Here is a 16,395-nt window from a genome sequence, read left to right on the forward strand (position 1 = left end):
ACAAACCTCTGCTCTCTCTCAGACCTTTTCGAAGCCGGTACTTTTCTTGACAGCAGGCAAGAGCTGCTGGTGAACACAGTTATCACCCAAGCCCGGTTACAAATTGCTCTGTACTTCCTTGTAAAACAAAATCCATTGTGAAGTTAGTGCTACTTACCCAGCTCTGCCTAGTCTGGGCATGGGAAAGGGACCCAGCACCTCTGCACAAACCTGTGGGTGGTGACACACAAGGGAACATCCCGAGCTCAAACAGCAAATGCCTAAATCCTCCTTTGCTCCCTTGGGCTCTCATTGCCCTCCAGCACCTCTGCAGACACCCGTGGCAATAAACCACGGACCACTAAAAAGAAAAGATCTCTTCAGATACCAAAAGGCTGATTACTATTCTACAGACATATTTCAAAGGTTTTCTTAAAGAGATTGTTTTGGCAAGCACTGTTTAAACAAAAAGGTTGAGCAACCAAGTGAAAAATATTACTGTATTTCCCCAGGAAAACCCCTCTCATGTTGTGAACTGCAGTAATTAAAAAAGCAAACAAATGAAATCTTATATTTATGCAGTGATTTGAAGAAGAAAAGCATTTAAAAAATAAACATTAATGAGTTTGGTAAGAACCATGTATACATACTAGATTAATTTGTTATGATGAGTAATTGAATTTGTTGTACATAATTAATAAATTAAAAGCTCTGATATTTCAAGTGTTTAATTACTAAGAGATAAAAAGTCTAGCTATATTTTTATAATCCTTAATTTTTCATGCAAAGTATTTAAAAGAAGTTATTAGAACACCTGACTTCAAGGTTATTCCTATAAACTTATGCTTCACAAGTAACACAAAATCACTGCAATTACAAACCAGAAGCATTCTGAGGTAAATTTGGGGCTCCCACCCCTACTCCAGGCTGCACAACAGCACTGACCTGCCAGAAGGATCCACGTAGACCCAAAGGTCTGTGTTCAATTAAAGTAACTCCTGGTAATATCAGAAAGAATTAAAACATTTATTGGGCATAAATATATTACATATACACTACAGATACAGTTAAGTCTTACATACATAGTGTAGTATTTGCAAAATCTATACATTAAAATTGATATGGCAGTTTTAATATAATGCATATGAAATAGTCTAAAATTTACAATACAAGAAAACTTATGATTATTTTTTTTTTAAAGTTGAAAAGCTTGGAATGTATGTTCCCATAGTGAGGTAAAAACATTTTATTTTTTTTTTTTCAATTTAAAGAACTGTGCAAGGATAAGGTTCATACACATTCAGTTAGGGCACTTCTCAATCGTGACACTGAATACTGAGCTACTGGAGCCAACAAACAGGATTAGAAAACACTTCAAGTTCATAAAGAAAAAGGCAGAACAATACAAAAACATCTCTTTCCTTCCTTAAGGGTTTCAAATATTTAGTGTTTCATTCTACCTTTGTTGGTGGTGGTGATTTCCATGAGAGCAGAGAGCCCTGGGGTGGGATCCAACACCTGCTATTGCTGGATCAAGGGCATGAGGATGTTTGAGAAGGGACAAGGCATCAGCAATGGGGAGGGTCTGACATCTGTGATCCTTTACTTTGTCATTATTATGTGAATGACAATCATATGACAATCACTATGGCAGAATATACAGACTAAAAGAATGTCAAATTAACTCTTCCAGGGCCTGTCCCAGCTCCTCCAGTGCACGGCCTCCAATAACCTCAGGCTTGGGCTGGGTCTTCTGGTTCGTGTGGTTAGAAGGGACCAAACGTATCAGCAATGACAGAAATGCTTTGAGTGTAACTGATTGCTCTTCCTGACACTTCTGCCCGCTGCTTTTAGTATCATTTGTATTTCAACCTTTCAAAATTGCTCATCTAAAACAAGGTGGGGTTTTATCCTTAATTTTTATTAAAGCAGTTGTTTGTTTTTTTTTTTATTTCTTAAAAAGGTGTCCAGCTCGGATTTCATAGCAGCACTGCTCAAACAATACTCCAAAAATAAAAAAAAAAGGGAATCTATTCAAATTTCTGGGTTTCCAAACTAGCGGAATTTTCACTGTTTTAAAAAATACACTCTTCTCCCCTCCACTGAAAACAGCTGTATATGCTTTGCTCACAAAATACAGATGCAAGGTCACAAAGTTTCATATCACAAATAAATTTAAATAAGATGTAAATAAATTTGACAAGCCATGACTTTGGCAAAAAAACAAAAAAATATATATATTTAGCTCAATGCCATTAGTTTGCAAGGCTAAATTAAACTAATTATAGTCAATAACAAAATACAGAACATTTCTAATATTTGCTACATCTAGAGAGGCACACAGAATAATTCATTGATCTTAGCACTTTCTTTCCAGAGATGATTACGTTTTTGGATACATGTAAACGTTTGAATCACTGATAATGGGTTTTTTTGGCATTTAATGTACTAGATGCTCCCATCTTCAAAAACACAAGAAAATGTAAGAAGATTAATAATACTAGGAATGCTGCCAGGTAAAAAGTTGACCTAAAGTACAACAGTATAAAACAGACAAAATGTAACATGCTATGGGGTGGGTGGGGAGGGGGATTAGTACATAAGTACACTTTTTATTTTTTATTTTTTTACAATAAATAAAAAGATTGCACTGTAATTGGTATTTAAAGTACTGTATGCAGTATATAGTATAAATAAACCTAAAAACAAAAATAATGTTGTTTTTTCCCCATTACTTTGGTTAAGGGAATATAATGCTAGTACAGGACACTGAATCTTAGACGATGGAGACAGAGCACAAAAAAAGCTAGGACAAGAGCAAAACCAAGTAGCAAAAATATACAAAAACAAAAGGCAGGGAAATACACTGTGTCTGTTGCACCCTTTTGGAATCTATTTGCACCTCCAGCTCATTTATGTCCCTGAGGTACTCGCACAATGTTGACTTAATATAAATAACCCCATGACTCAAGAGTTAAAAATCTAGTGTCTCGATGGATTAAAACGTGTCTGGGAAGGGGCAGGCAGGAGGGGGGACACTGCCATCAGAGCAGGCACCGTTCCTCTGCAGGACTCTCATCTCAGTTTTGCCAGGTACCAAGTTATTTCAATTAGCCCCGTGGTAAGAACAGCAATGACACCCATTTAAGGTATTTAAAATGAACAGATGTGATTTCTGATACCTCCAAGAAAGTTCCATAAAATGGATACCCCTCCAAAAAATAATAATAATAATAAAAGATCAACTGACAGTAAAGTTTGCTTCCATTGAGTGTAAATCTCACCTAATTCAGTAGAGGCAGTAAGCTGCCACCAGCTTGAATCATATAAATCAGGTTGAACATAATAGAATAATATCTAGTATTAGATTAGGAATAGTTATATACAGTGACAAACAGACAAGTTAAAGCAGCTTTTAAATAGCTGAACATGGGAATAACTAACTATTGCACAATGCCCTCTTAAAATTACTGCTAGGAATCAAAATGGTAAAAAAGAATCTATAATGCTTCATAATTTATATGCAGTTTGGTTATTTGATTTCTTATACAGGCAGTTTATAGTGTTGTAATTGTAAAAACAACAGATAACTAAAAAGGTTTTTTGACTGCAGGATACCGTTCCAATTTAAATCCACTAAACAGTTAAAACAACAACTTAGGTTTTATCTTGAAAAACTGGGGCAAATGTAGTGAATAATTCTTAGGCAACATTGCTAATACTGTTCAAGGAAAAACTGGTACTTGACTAACACTGTATTCTAGCCTCATCACTATACACACTTGTGACTAATGTTTAGAAGGAAAAAGAAGAGACAAAAAAAGTGACCCATGATTAAAATTTCCTAAATAGTTAAGATAAAATAAGAGACTGTATGAACTTCAGTGAAAAAACCCAAAACAACGTTGAAAAGGCAAATTGGTGACAATTTTGAAATTGTGAAGGAAAAAGGAAAAAATCTTGCTTTTGGTATCTGGTTTGCTTGTTTCTCCAGTTTGACCACTTCCTAGTTTTGAATTTCAAAAAGGTGCATCAAAACACTGATTTATCTTTCTTCAAGCTAGAACTGTAAAAACAAGAGAAGTATATAAAATGTATGGTAGAACAAAAGGATTTAAAAAAAAAACAAAACAAGGAATATCTGAATAAATGTGTGGATTATAATGCGTAGCATTAGTTAAATTTGTATCTCAAAACTTCCACTGAATTCTCTACTTCATAAAGAAGTATTGTAATATACAGGCGAATATAATCGACAAACTCGCGAAGCCGAGAACGATGAGGGCTGCGAACTGTTCATCAGTAGGAATCATGCTCTTCAGCTTGGGGTCATCCACGCTTCCCATTTCTCCCGCAAGCACGATATCGTTCCGCTGGAGCGCGAAGGCAACGGAGGGGCTGAAAGGTCCACTGAGCTCCTGTGAGGTATCCAAGCACCGGCGGCAGACGCAGACGCGAAACCGATAGTCTGTGTTGACTTGAAGGCCTGAGATGTGGAATGTGGTCTCTTCTCCCTTGTACACCTTCAAAACAGAACAGGGAGCCCGGTCAAACACACAAAGCAAGACAACCTCCTACTTCCGTAGCATCAAACAACTTAAAAAAGTAATAACGTAGGATTTCACAAGGATGTGAGCCAGGAGATTCAGTCAAGTCTCCAAGGAAACACTCGGGGAGCTCTCAAGGGGAGGAATTCACCAGGTCAACGCAGGTTTTGGAAAAACAGAGGCATGTGGAGGACTGTGTGAGAGATGTCAAGCCATGGGAGATCTCAATACAGAGTGTTCAACAGTATCAGTGCACACAGGGACAGACAACACTTCAGACAACACATCAATCATAAGACACACTCATCTTTTGTGGGTGTGCTAATAAACATATTTCTGTACTCCTAAAATGTGATTTTATGCCTAAAACATGTCTAAGACTTAATAACTATGTCTGGTCCCAAGAGAAAGAGAACCTGCAAAGAAGGTTATTGCAAGTCATTCAATGTGTAATTGTAAAACTGCTTACAGACATTATTTTAATGTATTTTCCCTCACATTTCTCTCAATAAACAGCAGTCTTGCCACAAATTACACTTTCAGAATGGTGGAAATAATAAAATATTATTAAGGTATGGAAAAGCTACGCTTGACTGCATTTTATTTGGTTCTTTACTAATCCAAACCTATCACATATTTAGGTTAATCAAACATTAATGCGCGGTTAATGCACGACTCAGAGCACAAGTCACAGTATGAGAAAGGAGAGAGAACTGAGTATCTGAGACAGTCTGGTGATGTAAATGGAAAAAGACCACTGGAAACATTCATAAACTCTGAAAACAACTTATTCATATAACAGAGGGTTGTTGAAACTGGTACTTGATTAAATGAAAAATGTGTCATAAAGTGCCTGTGTCTGCTGGGAGAAAAACTACCTTGAACTTCAGATACTTCTTCCACCACTCATTTTCCCTTCTCCTCACTGCAGGAGCAGACGGCTGAGAGCACTCTGCCCTCCCAGAGGCAAGAACTCATCTTAGAAGACGGCAGCAAGTGGGAAATTAGACCTGAGCCCATAAAGGACTTCCTGTGCATTACTCTGGAGTAAGAAAAGAGGAGGAAGGAGACCTGCTCAACTAAACACCACTTAAGGAGCCCAGCTTTCCTGCCCTGCTTGTCCCTGAGACTCATCCCTTGGTTAAACAGCTGGTCGCTGATTTCTTGAGAAGGTTTGGGACAAAGTTAAGGTTTTTCTTTCATTTGTTCTCCCCATTCCTTTTGAACTTTTGAGCTTTTCCCAATACAGTTTGAATGATGGTGACTCTGCGTTTCCAGACGAAGCAAAAGTCCTCCAACTGGCTCATGTTTCTTGGCCTCCAGGCACCGATCAAGAAACAATGTTTAAATAAATGTTACTTTCCTCAAGTACCCTCAGTATCTTCAGGAATTTCCCTCTAGGTCAAGTGATAGGAATACAACAAATTCATACCATAAATCCCTGCGAGTAGCCACACCTATGCACTGCTGCCTTTCTTGTTGTCTTTGTTTGTCTTTCCAATGCCAGTGAGAACTGAGTCAGTAAGTTAAAGTAATTGCGGGGAAAACAAAACTGAAAATGCTCTAGCAACCCACAGAAATAATGTGAGGGTTGGGACACCTATTTGCAAAGCACGCCTCATCCCAAGAACATTTCTGCCACTCTGTTTTCCAATGGCAACTCCATTTCTAACACCCACCTGTTGAGGGCAAGCGTCCTCCACCTACTCCATCACCAGTGTTGCACCTTATAAGTGGTTAACTCTTAGCTTATTCCTAAATAAGTAATTATTAACTTCATTTCCAAACATATAATCAGAGAAGCTCTACTTGCCTTTGCAACCAATATGACCACTTCTAAACCAAAATAAAAATCCAGTGAAATACAAATAATGACATTTAATAAAAAAAATTTACAATTTAATCTTGATAAATAACATTTAACCAATACTAGGGATGGAATATACATAACCTGTCTTCACACTGAAAAAACCCTTTCCAGTTAATTGGTTTTTTACTTGTTTTGTTCTGTGAAGGTGGTGAATACCAGCGTAACTGGAGGTCAAGTTTGGCTAAATCAAAGACCTGTATCTTTATTACAGTCTAACAAGCACAGATGACCAAGTTCACTTGAGACAGCTACTCAACAGCACTTCTCAGAAAAAGACCAGACAGCCAAGTGAGAGAAGAGTGTACCTTTAAGGGAAGTTTGAAATATAGTTGAAAGTGCATAGAATACATGAATTAATATTCACTAATGATAAAGACAAAACATTTCCCGCATTAGTGCTAGGAAGGTGGTGGAAATTGTCCTGCTTCCAGTGGCTTGACGAGTACTTAGCACCAGTGGACCTATGTCCTTTCTCAGTGACAAGCGAAAAATTGTTGTGCTTAACTGTCATCCACTTCTGACAGCAGCCTCTGTATCCTCTGTCACCAGCTGCAGCAGCATCCTGGAGCCACAACAGGGTGCCCTCAGCACAGACACATGTTTGGTTGTGAACACTGTTACACTCCGTCAATGGACTTCACATACACAACAGAATAAAAAACCTGACAATTATGAATAAGTTCTTTAAATCTGCCAAACAAATACGACATCAAATATAACTCTATAAAGCACGATAGTATTTTATATGTAGCACATTATGCTCTGTTGGCCAACAAGCCAAAGTGAAGTGCCTATCCAATTTATCACTATCAGTTCCTAAAAACAGTTTTTCTGTTTAGGCACTTGAGAATATAATAAAAACGTGATGAGCTTTTTGCCTGGTTCCCTCAATGAAAATATCATCACAAGTAATAAACTGCTGCTGAAGCCTCTTATGGCATTTGATCCTACTGATCCAAGCTAAAAAGCTCAGAGAATTCCTGCAGGCAAGTGTTTCTCAATTTCACTGGTCTCATTAAATAATTCCAACCCTCCCTCCATCTTTTCCAAATAATAACAATGACAGCCATAATTGCCCTATAAGCAACACAATGGAAGTGTAAGATAATCTTACCTGGTTGTTGCATCCCACTGCAATGACCAGTGTATTTAGTAATTAATAAGAGCCTATTTTATATGGTGATAAGAAGACAAATAATCATAGAATGGTTTGTGTTGGAAGGGACCTTAAAGCTCATCTTGTTCCAACCCCCTGCCATGGGCAGGGACACCTTCCACTAGACCAGGTTGCTCCAAGCCCCATCCAACCTGGCCTTGAACACTTCCAGGAATGGGTTTCAATCTATGTTGAAAGCATGTCCACTTGATAGGTCTAACTTCTTCTAAAGTCACCTGACAGATTTCTCTTTAAGAAACTGGCTTATTATTTCATCCAAACTCAACATCAGCTTCACTCACTCCACTGCTGAGATGCTCATAAAACCCTTCAGAGTTGTGTGGACAGCCTTGTCTCCTGAACAGAGAAACCAGAGTCCCTCAGACCACCTGCCAGGAGGTCGTCTGCACTGAAAAACCCTAAAGGAAGGAAATTATTTGCTTCATCTCATGACACAAAACTAGCACCAGGAGGCAGAGAAAATACTCAGTGCAAGTAGCACTAAACACTAAATGCCAACAGGTGCTGTACAAGTCTGCTGTATTTCGGCAAACAACCAGTACAAGTGCCTTGTACTTACTACGGAAAATAGAGAAGGAAACCCAATTTTTAGAGCTTTACACAAATAAACAGTTCACCAAAGCATTCCAGACACTGTGTGTCTACAAACCAAAGAAAAAACAATAATAGAAGTGAGAGCTTGGTAAGACCAACCAGGCTCTTGCAGGCACCCAACCTCAGTGCAGGCCTGAGCAGGCTTCCCACTGCACTGCTAGGGAATTTTCACACACCCAGTGTATCCTACCCTTACCTTTTCTTCTTTTGGAAAGCATTTGGGAACAGTTTTCTCCCAGAAAAGATGAGGCAGAAGCTGATGAAACACCACTGCCTCCAAATTCTTGGAAATTTCAAAGGTAGAACATTTTGCCTCACTGGCAAACAATTTAAGGCTAAGGAAGTTTTAAAAAGCTCAGCTCTCATTTCCCATGGTTAGTTCTGATGAGGAGCTGGTTCCTGGGTGATTCCAGTCCCAGAGCTGCTCAACTGGGAAACTAAACCTTGGGCTGCCGGGCATTACAACCACTATCCCCAGCTCCAGCTCTGCAACTGCTGCCCAGCCCAGCCCCCTCCCCTAACTCTGGATTAAAACTAAGCAAACCTATTTAACACAATTTGAAGCTAAATTCTGACTAAGCTTTGCCAGATAAAGGTGCAAGAAACAGAAAAACAAATCCAGGCCAGTGATTCCTGGAATCTGCTGTGGTTTACATCCTGATTCGTAAACAAGGAAGATTTGATTTCCTAAAAAGAATTGTATGCCATTACTTCTTTAAAATTATCTGAATAGATAAAGCATACAAATACACAAAGAGGAACACATCACGTGAGAAACAGGAAAAGAAGCAGTTCAGTATTTCTTTAAATACACTTTTCAGGGAGCTAAAATATTATCTGTTTAGTTCTTGCAAATCCAGTTCTTCAGATAATTCTCAGCAGAGAAATATTTACAAATAATGTTCTCCCAGAAAAGGGCAGGGATGGTTATAGTCCCAGTCTGAAAAAAAGGGCTTTTAAGTACCTTAGTATCACCTCTGCAAGTCAAATGGTGGAAAACCAGCAGCTTTTGGGCAGTGGAGGGCTGCAAACATTGGAGTACAGAGGAAAATGATCTAGAGGGAAACTACAGCTTTAGTGTAGTTTAGCATGTCAGTGGCTAATCCTGCAGCAGGGAAAGGAATAGCTTCCTTTCATTCCTTTATTTCCATTAATAGCCTGAAAAATCTACAATTATTTTTCATTTGTGCAACCCTTCAAAACAATTTGCAAAACATTTTTAATATAATATGCCTCTTAAGATACATATGCAAAATATATATGTCACTTGCAGGGAACAAAATATATTTAAAAATAAATTTACGACTTGCACTTTAAAGGTAATTAACATATCACTAAGATTAATGAACATATCAATCACACTACTTTTCAGTTAAATAGTAGCAGGTGATCACAGGCATGCCAGAGGTGAAGTAAAATGTACTAGCCAGAAAATCACTCAAAGATATTTACATATTTTATCTCCTTTGCACAAAACAGGAGCTCAGGGTGTGCTCACAGCCTCTGCAGCTCAACCCATGGACAGTCAGTGATGTGCCCCACTGCTGAGGCACCACCCACATTCGTGCTGAAAATGAAACATTCTGATGGGCAAAACTGATTTGTGAGAAGGTGAAATAGTGAACTCTCCCTCTTTCCCGTGGCTGGGTATCAGGCAGCCCAACTACACAAGTCCTAGTGGCAGCTTTGAGCATCCCAGCCAGGAGCTTCTGCCAGTGAGTTACTTGTGCCAACTCATGCAAAAACCCCTCATCAGGTTCATGCCTCGTGAGAAATGAAGACCTTCAGCATAAGAAGACCCTGAAAGTATGTTTTATTCCCTTTACTGCTGGTTTTTGTTTTTTTTTTTTTTCACACCACAAGTTCTTGACTGTGCAGATTAAGCCATCACCCACCTCCAAGGAACATGAAGCCATGCCCAGTTCTCCCCGAGGACATCCAGAATATTTTAAACACTGGACTTATGTTTACTAAAGCTGTGTGTGGAGGTTACATCAAGGCTACTTTGTACATCAGGCAACAGTAAATGAGTCCACTTGCCACTGACATCATGAGGCCAAGACAGTACAGAGAGGTTTTATTATCTACACCAGCACCAAAAATATTTCCTGACAAAAACAAGTCAGGTTCTGAATCTTTACCACCCCCATGAATTGTCCAGCATTTTTAATGCTATTTTTTATAATTCATTAATTCAGAGTAACACTCAAAAACAGGCTGAAGAGGAACAAAGACATAGTTGCAAATAAAGTACTACCTTAACATATTTTTAAGGGTTTAATTGAAAGTTTAGCTTATCTCATTCCCTAATTTGGACTTAATTGGAATCCACATGACAGTGAAAGAAAGCACAGGAAACAGATAGGGCACAGATGAAGTGCACTACAAATCACACAGTCAGAGGTGTGACAGATGAAACAAAAGGTCTAGCTGTGAATGAGCTGTTCTGAACTGCTGCTCTGGGGAAGTGTCCACTTGCGAGCTCTAATGAAGACAGGCAAGAAAAGAAGGATGAGCTGTACTTCATTCCCTTTGTTTCCACAGTGCCAGGAAGGATATACAGCACTTACACAACTGTGTATCGAAACCTGACACCAGAATGGGACAGATGAACAAACCACTTTCAAGTTGTGCACTTGACTGAAATCCTTGATAGATGATCTTAAAATGGGCTTAGTGAAGGAGGAATTAATCTACCTGCTTCATCTCATCTTCAGATAATGGTTAACACCAGTAAGCTCAGAAGCAAGCCTGGGTGGAGAGAACTGTAACTTCTCAAAGGTTAGTTCAGTTAAAAATAGTGGTTAACTATAGAGAGAGCTCGAATCACTCCAATAAGATAATGATGTTCTATATACTCCCTTAGGGGACAAAACAACCTATTACAGCCCTTAATTTTGACTCAGCCTTTACCAAAGTGCACCTGACACATCACCAAATACAAAGAAGCAGCACAGCAATTTTTCAAAACCATTTCCGTTATGACATCAATTTAGCAACATTAAACCCAGACCATTTCCCTACCTGCTTGTATTCAGACTCTCTTCCAACCAGTACCTGCAGAATATAACCAACAGGATCTCCCTTCATGGGTGGGACCATTTCCCAAGTAATTTCACAGGAGTTTCCTCCCAGCTGTGTCACTCGAGGGGCTGCAACAAAATGAAATACGTTAACATTTAATATAAAGACTGCACTGAAATCTTAATTATTTTATGAGCACTGTAATATTTACCAGAACATTTTAAAAAGGGAACTTTGGGACATCACAGGGGTAAGTAGCACATAATCTGTACTGTCTTTATGTGGCCAAAAAAATCAAACTGCCATCACCACTGGATGAAAGAAATAAAATTTAAGTCACTCAAAAGGCTCATTCATTTCAGGACAGTCTTACCTGATGAAGCAGTTCAGGATTCCTACGGTATTAAACAAAAACAAACACAATCCACAGAAAACTGGGTGAAATTTAGAGCTGATTAACAAGCTTGTAAGAAGTTTATTATAGGACCCAGATCCCTTCTGCAGAAGGGCAGAGAGCTCTCAGATCATCTCTGATCTGTGTGAGCAGTAGAGAGGGGGAGTGGATGCAACAGAAAACTTTGAACTTTTAAAACTCAACTGCAAAGCTGTGCACTGATCTTTTCAAAGCAGAAGCCAGCATACAAATTGCACAGGCATTCACAAAAGCAGCAATTTCGTGAACTTCTGAGCAAACACCTGTGCCAGTGGAGACACTGCACATTCCTCCCATGCTACATGTCATTGAAAGAGAGGAATAATATCAAACATTTCATTCAGGAAAAATAGAAGGAATGTGAGAAGGGAAGCTAAATCTCTTAATGCAGAAAATTATTAAGTCAAGCCTGGGAAGCAAAATCACAAGCATAATTTAAAAAACTTAGAGCTGTATGTAACTCTGAGCCTGACACCCAGATGATAAGACCTGCTATTTCTAGCCAGACTTAGACTAATGCTTTCACTAGAACTCCAGAGAAATTCCATTTGCCAGCTGTCACAAGGCTGCTGTCCTTGGGAAAGGATCTCTCACCGGTCGAAAGCCAAAAAAACCCAAGGGCAAGCTCACAGGTGAGCTGAGCAGAGCACTGGCAGTGGCAGTGTGTTTATGTGTACAACTAAGCATCTGCCACAGGAAGGCATCAAAAAACTGCAACGGCATCCAGGGTCCACCAACCTCTTGATCAGGCAGAGGAAGCAAGCACAATACCAAAAAAAAGAATGAAACTGGGAGAAACAAGAGCACTGAACACTTTAGCAGGTGGTTAACACGTGCACGTGCAAGGACACGAGCTTGTTAAAGGCAATCTAGAGCCCCAACCCTACGAAAACAGACAACAGGAGGGTCTATCAAAGAAACAAATGCTGCTGCATACATTAGATGAATTTTAGACTGATTTGTTACTACCCAAGAGGAACACATGAATCATATGAGGACCCAAATGTAATCAATATCCATTTACTTCCCTCTGCACATCTGCCAGTGTTGAGAGACTGATAATAGACGCCTTCATCTCAGCTGACAACAACATTCTCAATTATTTTTCCTCCTCCTTCCATCCCTCACCCCAATACATGCAGATTTTTGTCTGACACTTACAAAACACTGCCATTAACAACAATGCTATTCTGGGGTTGGCATCACTAAATGAGTAATTAGGAGACTTTAGAGGAGAATAAACATTTGCTTCTGATAGATGAAAAACTGAACTAAGTTTATCACATAAATTCCTCTGTATTGCCCTGAACACATAAGGGAATCAACATCACCATCTTGCTTCATCAGCTCTCCTCCCTGCAGCATCACCTCCCCTCAGCAGTGTTCACTAGCACAGTTTTTGTTGTGCCCTTTTCTCTGTTACAGCCAGTATTTTGTCAGGTACCCAAGGTCCCAGCCTACACACGACCTGCTATTTGCACCATATTTTACCGCTTGATATTCGGCCGAGGGTGTGAGTCATATTTAACAGGAACTCAATAGGCAGGCAGAGAGTTTAAAACAAAAAGCTAGGTGAGGTGAATTGAATAAAACTGATTATTATCCAACAAAATGCAAGTGTGACTACAGTGCATGCCAGCATCATTGGGCTGGTTTTATCCACTTAGTGCTGCAGATGCACCTGCCCTGGGTCATCCAGCATGAGCTCTGTTCCCTTGGCTGGCAGCACATCTTACACCTGTGTAATGGTGTGAATTGGGATAATTCACCCCTGGCTAAATATCTGTACCCTCAATCACACAGATATTTTTTACTTGAGAACATTGTTCTTTCTGGGGGTGACTCAGAGCAGCTAACCTAGGGAGCAGGGAAATACACCCCTGCAGTGCTCTGCCCTCTCTACATCTTTGGTTACAAAAGGTGTCAAAATCACCAAAGCCAGATTTTAAGCGCAGAGCAGCAAACAAAACCTCTCTGGCAAACTGACAGTTGCTGTTTCTCACAGTAAATGACATGACTTGACAGGGAAACTTAAGCACCCAGGAAAAAGAGTGCATCTGATTTCAGCTCAGCTGATCTGACAGCCCATACAGTGAACCCACTGCCTTCGTAACAGGGAAAAGGCGGCCTAATTAGGTCCAGAACTCAAGGCCTTAATTACACGAAGTTTTATAATGAAACATCTTTTACTGTGTTTTGTACTGTTTTAGTTTTGCTCCTTCCTTCCTCCTCCTCAGAAGGAGCATAATTACTTAGGACAAAATTTACACAGAGCAAAAGACATTTCATTATAAAACTTCATTTAATTAGGCCTTTAGTTCTTCTAGTGGAACACATACTGAGTTCTAATTCTAATGCTCTATAGGTGAAATATCATAATTAATTTTATGCGTTAAAGGAAAAACAAACCCTAAAGTTCTATGTTAGACATCACCTACACAACTAAAAACATTAAACTTTATTAAAGCTGAAGTTGGTAGGTACACATATTCACTACAGCTGTTAGATCCTTTGTATAAGTGCTGCTGTAATCCAGAGCAATTCCCTAGCAAACATTGTTAGCAGTAGCATTTTAACAGTTTATGTATAACAGCAGTGGTTTACATAACATTTATATTGTTTATGTGATTTTTTGGGTGATAATTTAGCTTCTCACCATAACTTCAGAATTCACAGAAACCTACAAGCAGCACAAACTGATTCTTCATATGTTATTACATACTTGTGGTAACCCTTACAAACTCACTGCATACTTAACAATTACATAAATATTTACATGTTATGTACATATATGTAAAAAAAATCTGCTACATACCTTTGATTGCAGGTGGGACTGACTTAGTTGTGCAGAAGGTACAGATTTCTGAGAAAGGTCCCTCCCCAGCATCATTTACTGCCTGTATTCTGAACGAGTAACAAGTGGACTCTGTCAGCCTTTGTATCTTGTACGTATGACTTGGTCCCCTATAAATTGGGATAAACCTGAAACAATAAAAATGAGAACATGTGTTTACACTGGAGTGGCACTGACATTCCTGGTTATTACATTTATCAGCTCAAAGTATCCATCTTGTGAAAAGTGGCACCACGTGCTCTGCAGAGCTGTTAAAGGCCGGTATAAAAATGTCACCTTATTAACACACTAACAATGACGAGGAGGTTGGGGAAAGCAGAAGCTCATTGTCCCTTTTGCAACTACTATAACCTTGTAAAATGATTACATGAATTACCAGGAAGAACATCTGCCAATGGATTTCCTACTACCTAGGAATCAAAAAGGATTGAACCTGTGTTCTGCTACAATACACTGTGTGTGCTGCTGGTTTAAAACTACCGCTAAAACAAGATTAATATGTTGACTCTTATGGTTATGGATTTTATTTGCACCTTAAGATAAAAAAACCACATCTTATGCTCATCTGTGCCAGAGTAATCCTATTTAAAATTAGAATGGACAGACTGTTAATATGTTTGTAATATGTTACACACTTCTCAGTTCTGAAGAACTCACAGATGGAAGCCAGTCAAAGAGCAGGGACAGAAACAGGTTCAGACAGAACACACGGTGGCCTATGAGTGAGAAGTCACAGGGTAAGCATAATTATAAGGAGGGAGATACGGAGCATGGAAAAGGATGCCAGCCTGGGAGTGCTGGGCAGGCCCACACGGAGAGCTCTGCTCAAGAGCAGGCTGAGAAGACCACACTACACTAAGGAAGTGACTTCCAAAACACTTCCACTGACAAAACTAAACATGAGCGTGCACAAACTCGTCCAACAATATAATACAGAACAAACCCAATGTCACCTAATCTTATAAAAATAAGTGTACAGTTACTAAGGAGAATCTGACTTTATCTTTCATTGCTCTGCTCAGATGTTTTTCAATAACAGTTGCATGTCAGCCAGCAATTTCTAGGCAAGACCCTGACCCCCAGCTGCTGAGCAGAATAGAGATGAAAATAAAGAAAGAAGAAGCACTTAGGTTGTGCATCCATCCACTCAGCCTCCAGTGGGAACAACGTCTGTGCACGCAATAGCCCTGAACTTGGGGAACATAAAATTTGTTGTGTAGGATCACTTTTTTTTTTTATCATTTAGCACACATTCAAATATCTTAACCATTTCAGCAGATTTTAAATCACCAGGAAGCCAAGAGAGATTTTTGACCTCCCTATCTAGGTGCTAGCTTTATCCTTTGGCTTTGCATGAGACGCAGAGTATAACCAATTTGAGCATTTCAAAGAAACTGGGTCTGTCATTAGCTCTCAGGGACAGAAATCAATTTGTATTACATTATGATTGCAATCCACGTAAGTACAAACAGAGATCAAGAATCATCTGTAGTTAAAGGACATGTTCTGGTAATTCAAATTACCGGAAATGTTCTCTGAGGACTAACATGACTTACTAACCCCACTGAGTTTTAGAGAGCCCCACATCTTGATTAGAAATCAAAGACCTATGCCCACAAGTTTTTGAGAGGAGAGTTTAGAGCCAATTTTCAAAGAAGAAATAGGTTTTTATATTCTTACATTTCTACAGTTTAAGAACTACCTTTCTGAGCCCACTTTCTGCTTATGTGAGCCCACATTTCTGAGGCTCACATAAGCAGCCACAGCACAGTTTCACAAGACTGAGACAAACCTGTTCTCATGGAACAAAATTTGCTCATCTACTTAGGACAGCATTAAGACTGAGGATACTAGACTGCTCTCCCTCTCCACTTCTTGCAGCTCAATCAGGCAGCTGCCTCAGAAACCACTGCAGTA

The 16,395-nt window shown here is 39.3% G+C and overlaps 1 protein-coding gene across 2 annotated transcripts in view; it reads right to left on the reverse strand.

Annotated features, from left to right (window-relative positions):
• Window positions 1-981: 981 nt before the first annotated feature.
• Window positions 982-16,395, reverse strand: part of FNDC3B (fibronectin type III domain containing 3B) — a 191,794-nt gene continuing 176,380 nt past the window's right edge. For both annotated transcript variants that reach the window (XM_017827764.1, XM_017827765.1), the window contains 3 exons: window positions 14,440-14,606; window positions 11,192-11,319; window positions 982-4,502 (listed from right to left, as the gene is read on the reverse strand). In XM_017827764.1, the coding sequence (XP_017683253.1) occupies window positions 4,191-4,502; window positions 11,192-11,319; window positions 14,440-14,606 (607 nt within the window). In that variant the 3' untranslated portion in view covers window positions 982-4,190. The remainder of the gene's footprint in view (window positions 4,503-11,191; window positions 11,320-14,439; window positions 14,607-16,395) is intronic.

This window comes from Lepidothrix coronata, unplaced genomic scaffold (assembly GCF_001604755.1).
Source record: "Lepidothrix coronata isolate B3197 unplaced genomic scaffold, Lepidothrix_coronata-1.0 Scaffold142, whole genome shotgun sequence".
Classification (NCBI taxonomy): domain Eukaryota; kingdom Metazoa; phylum Chordata; class Aves; order Passeriformes; family Pipridae; genus Lepidothrix; species Lepidothrix coronata.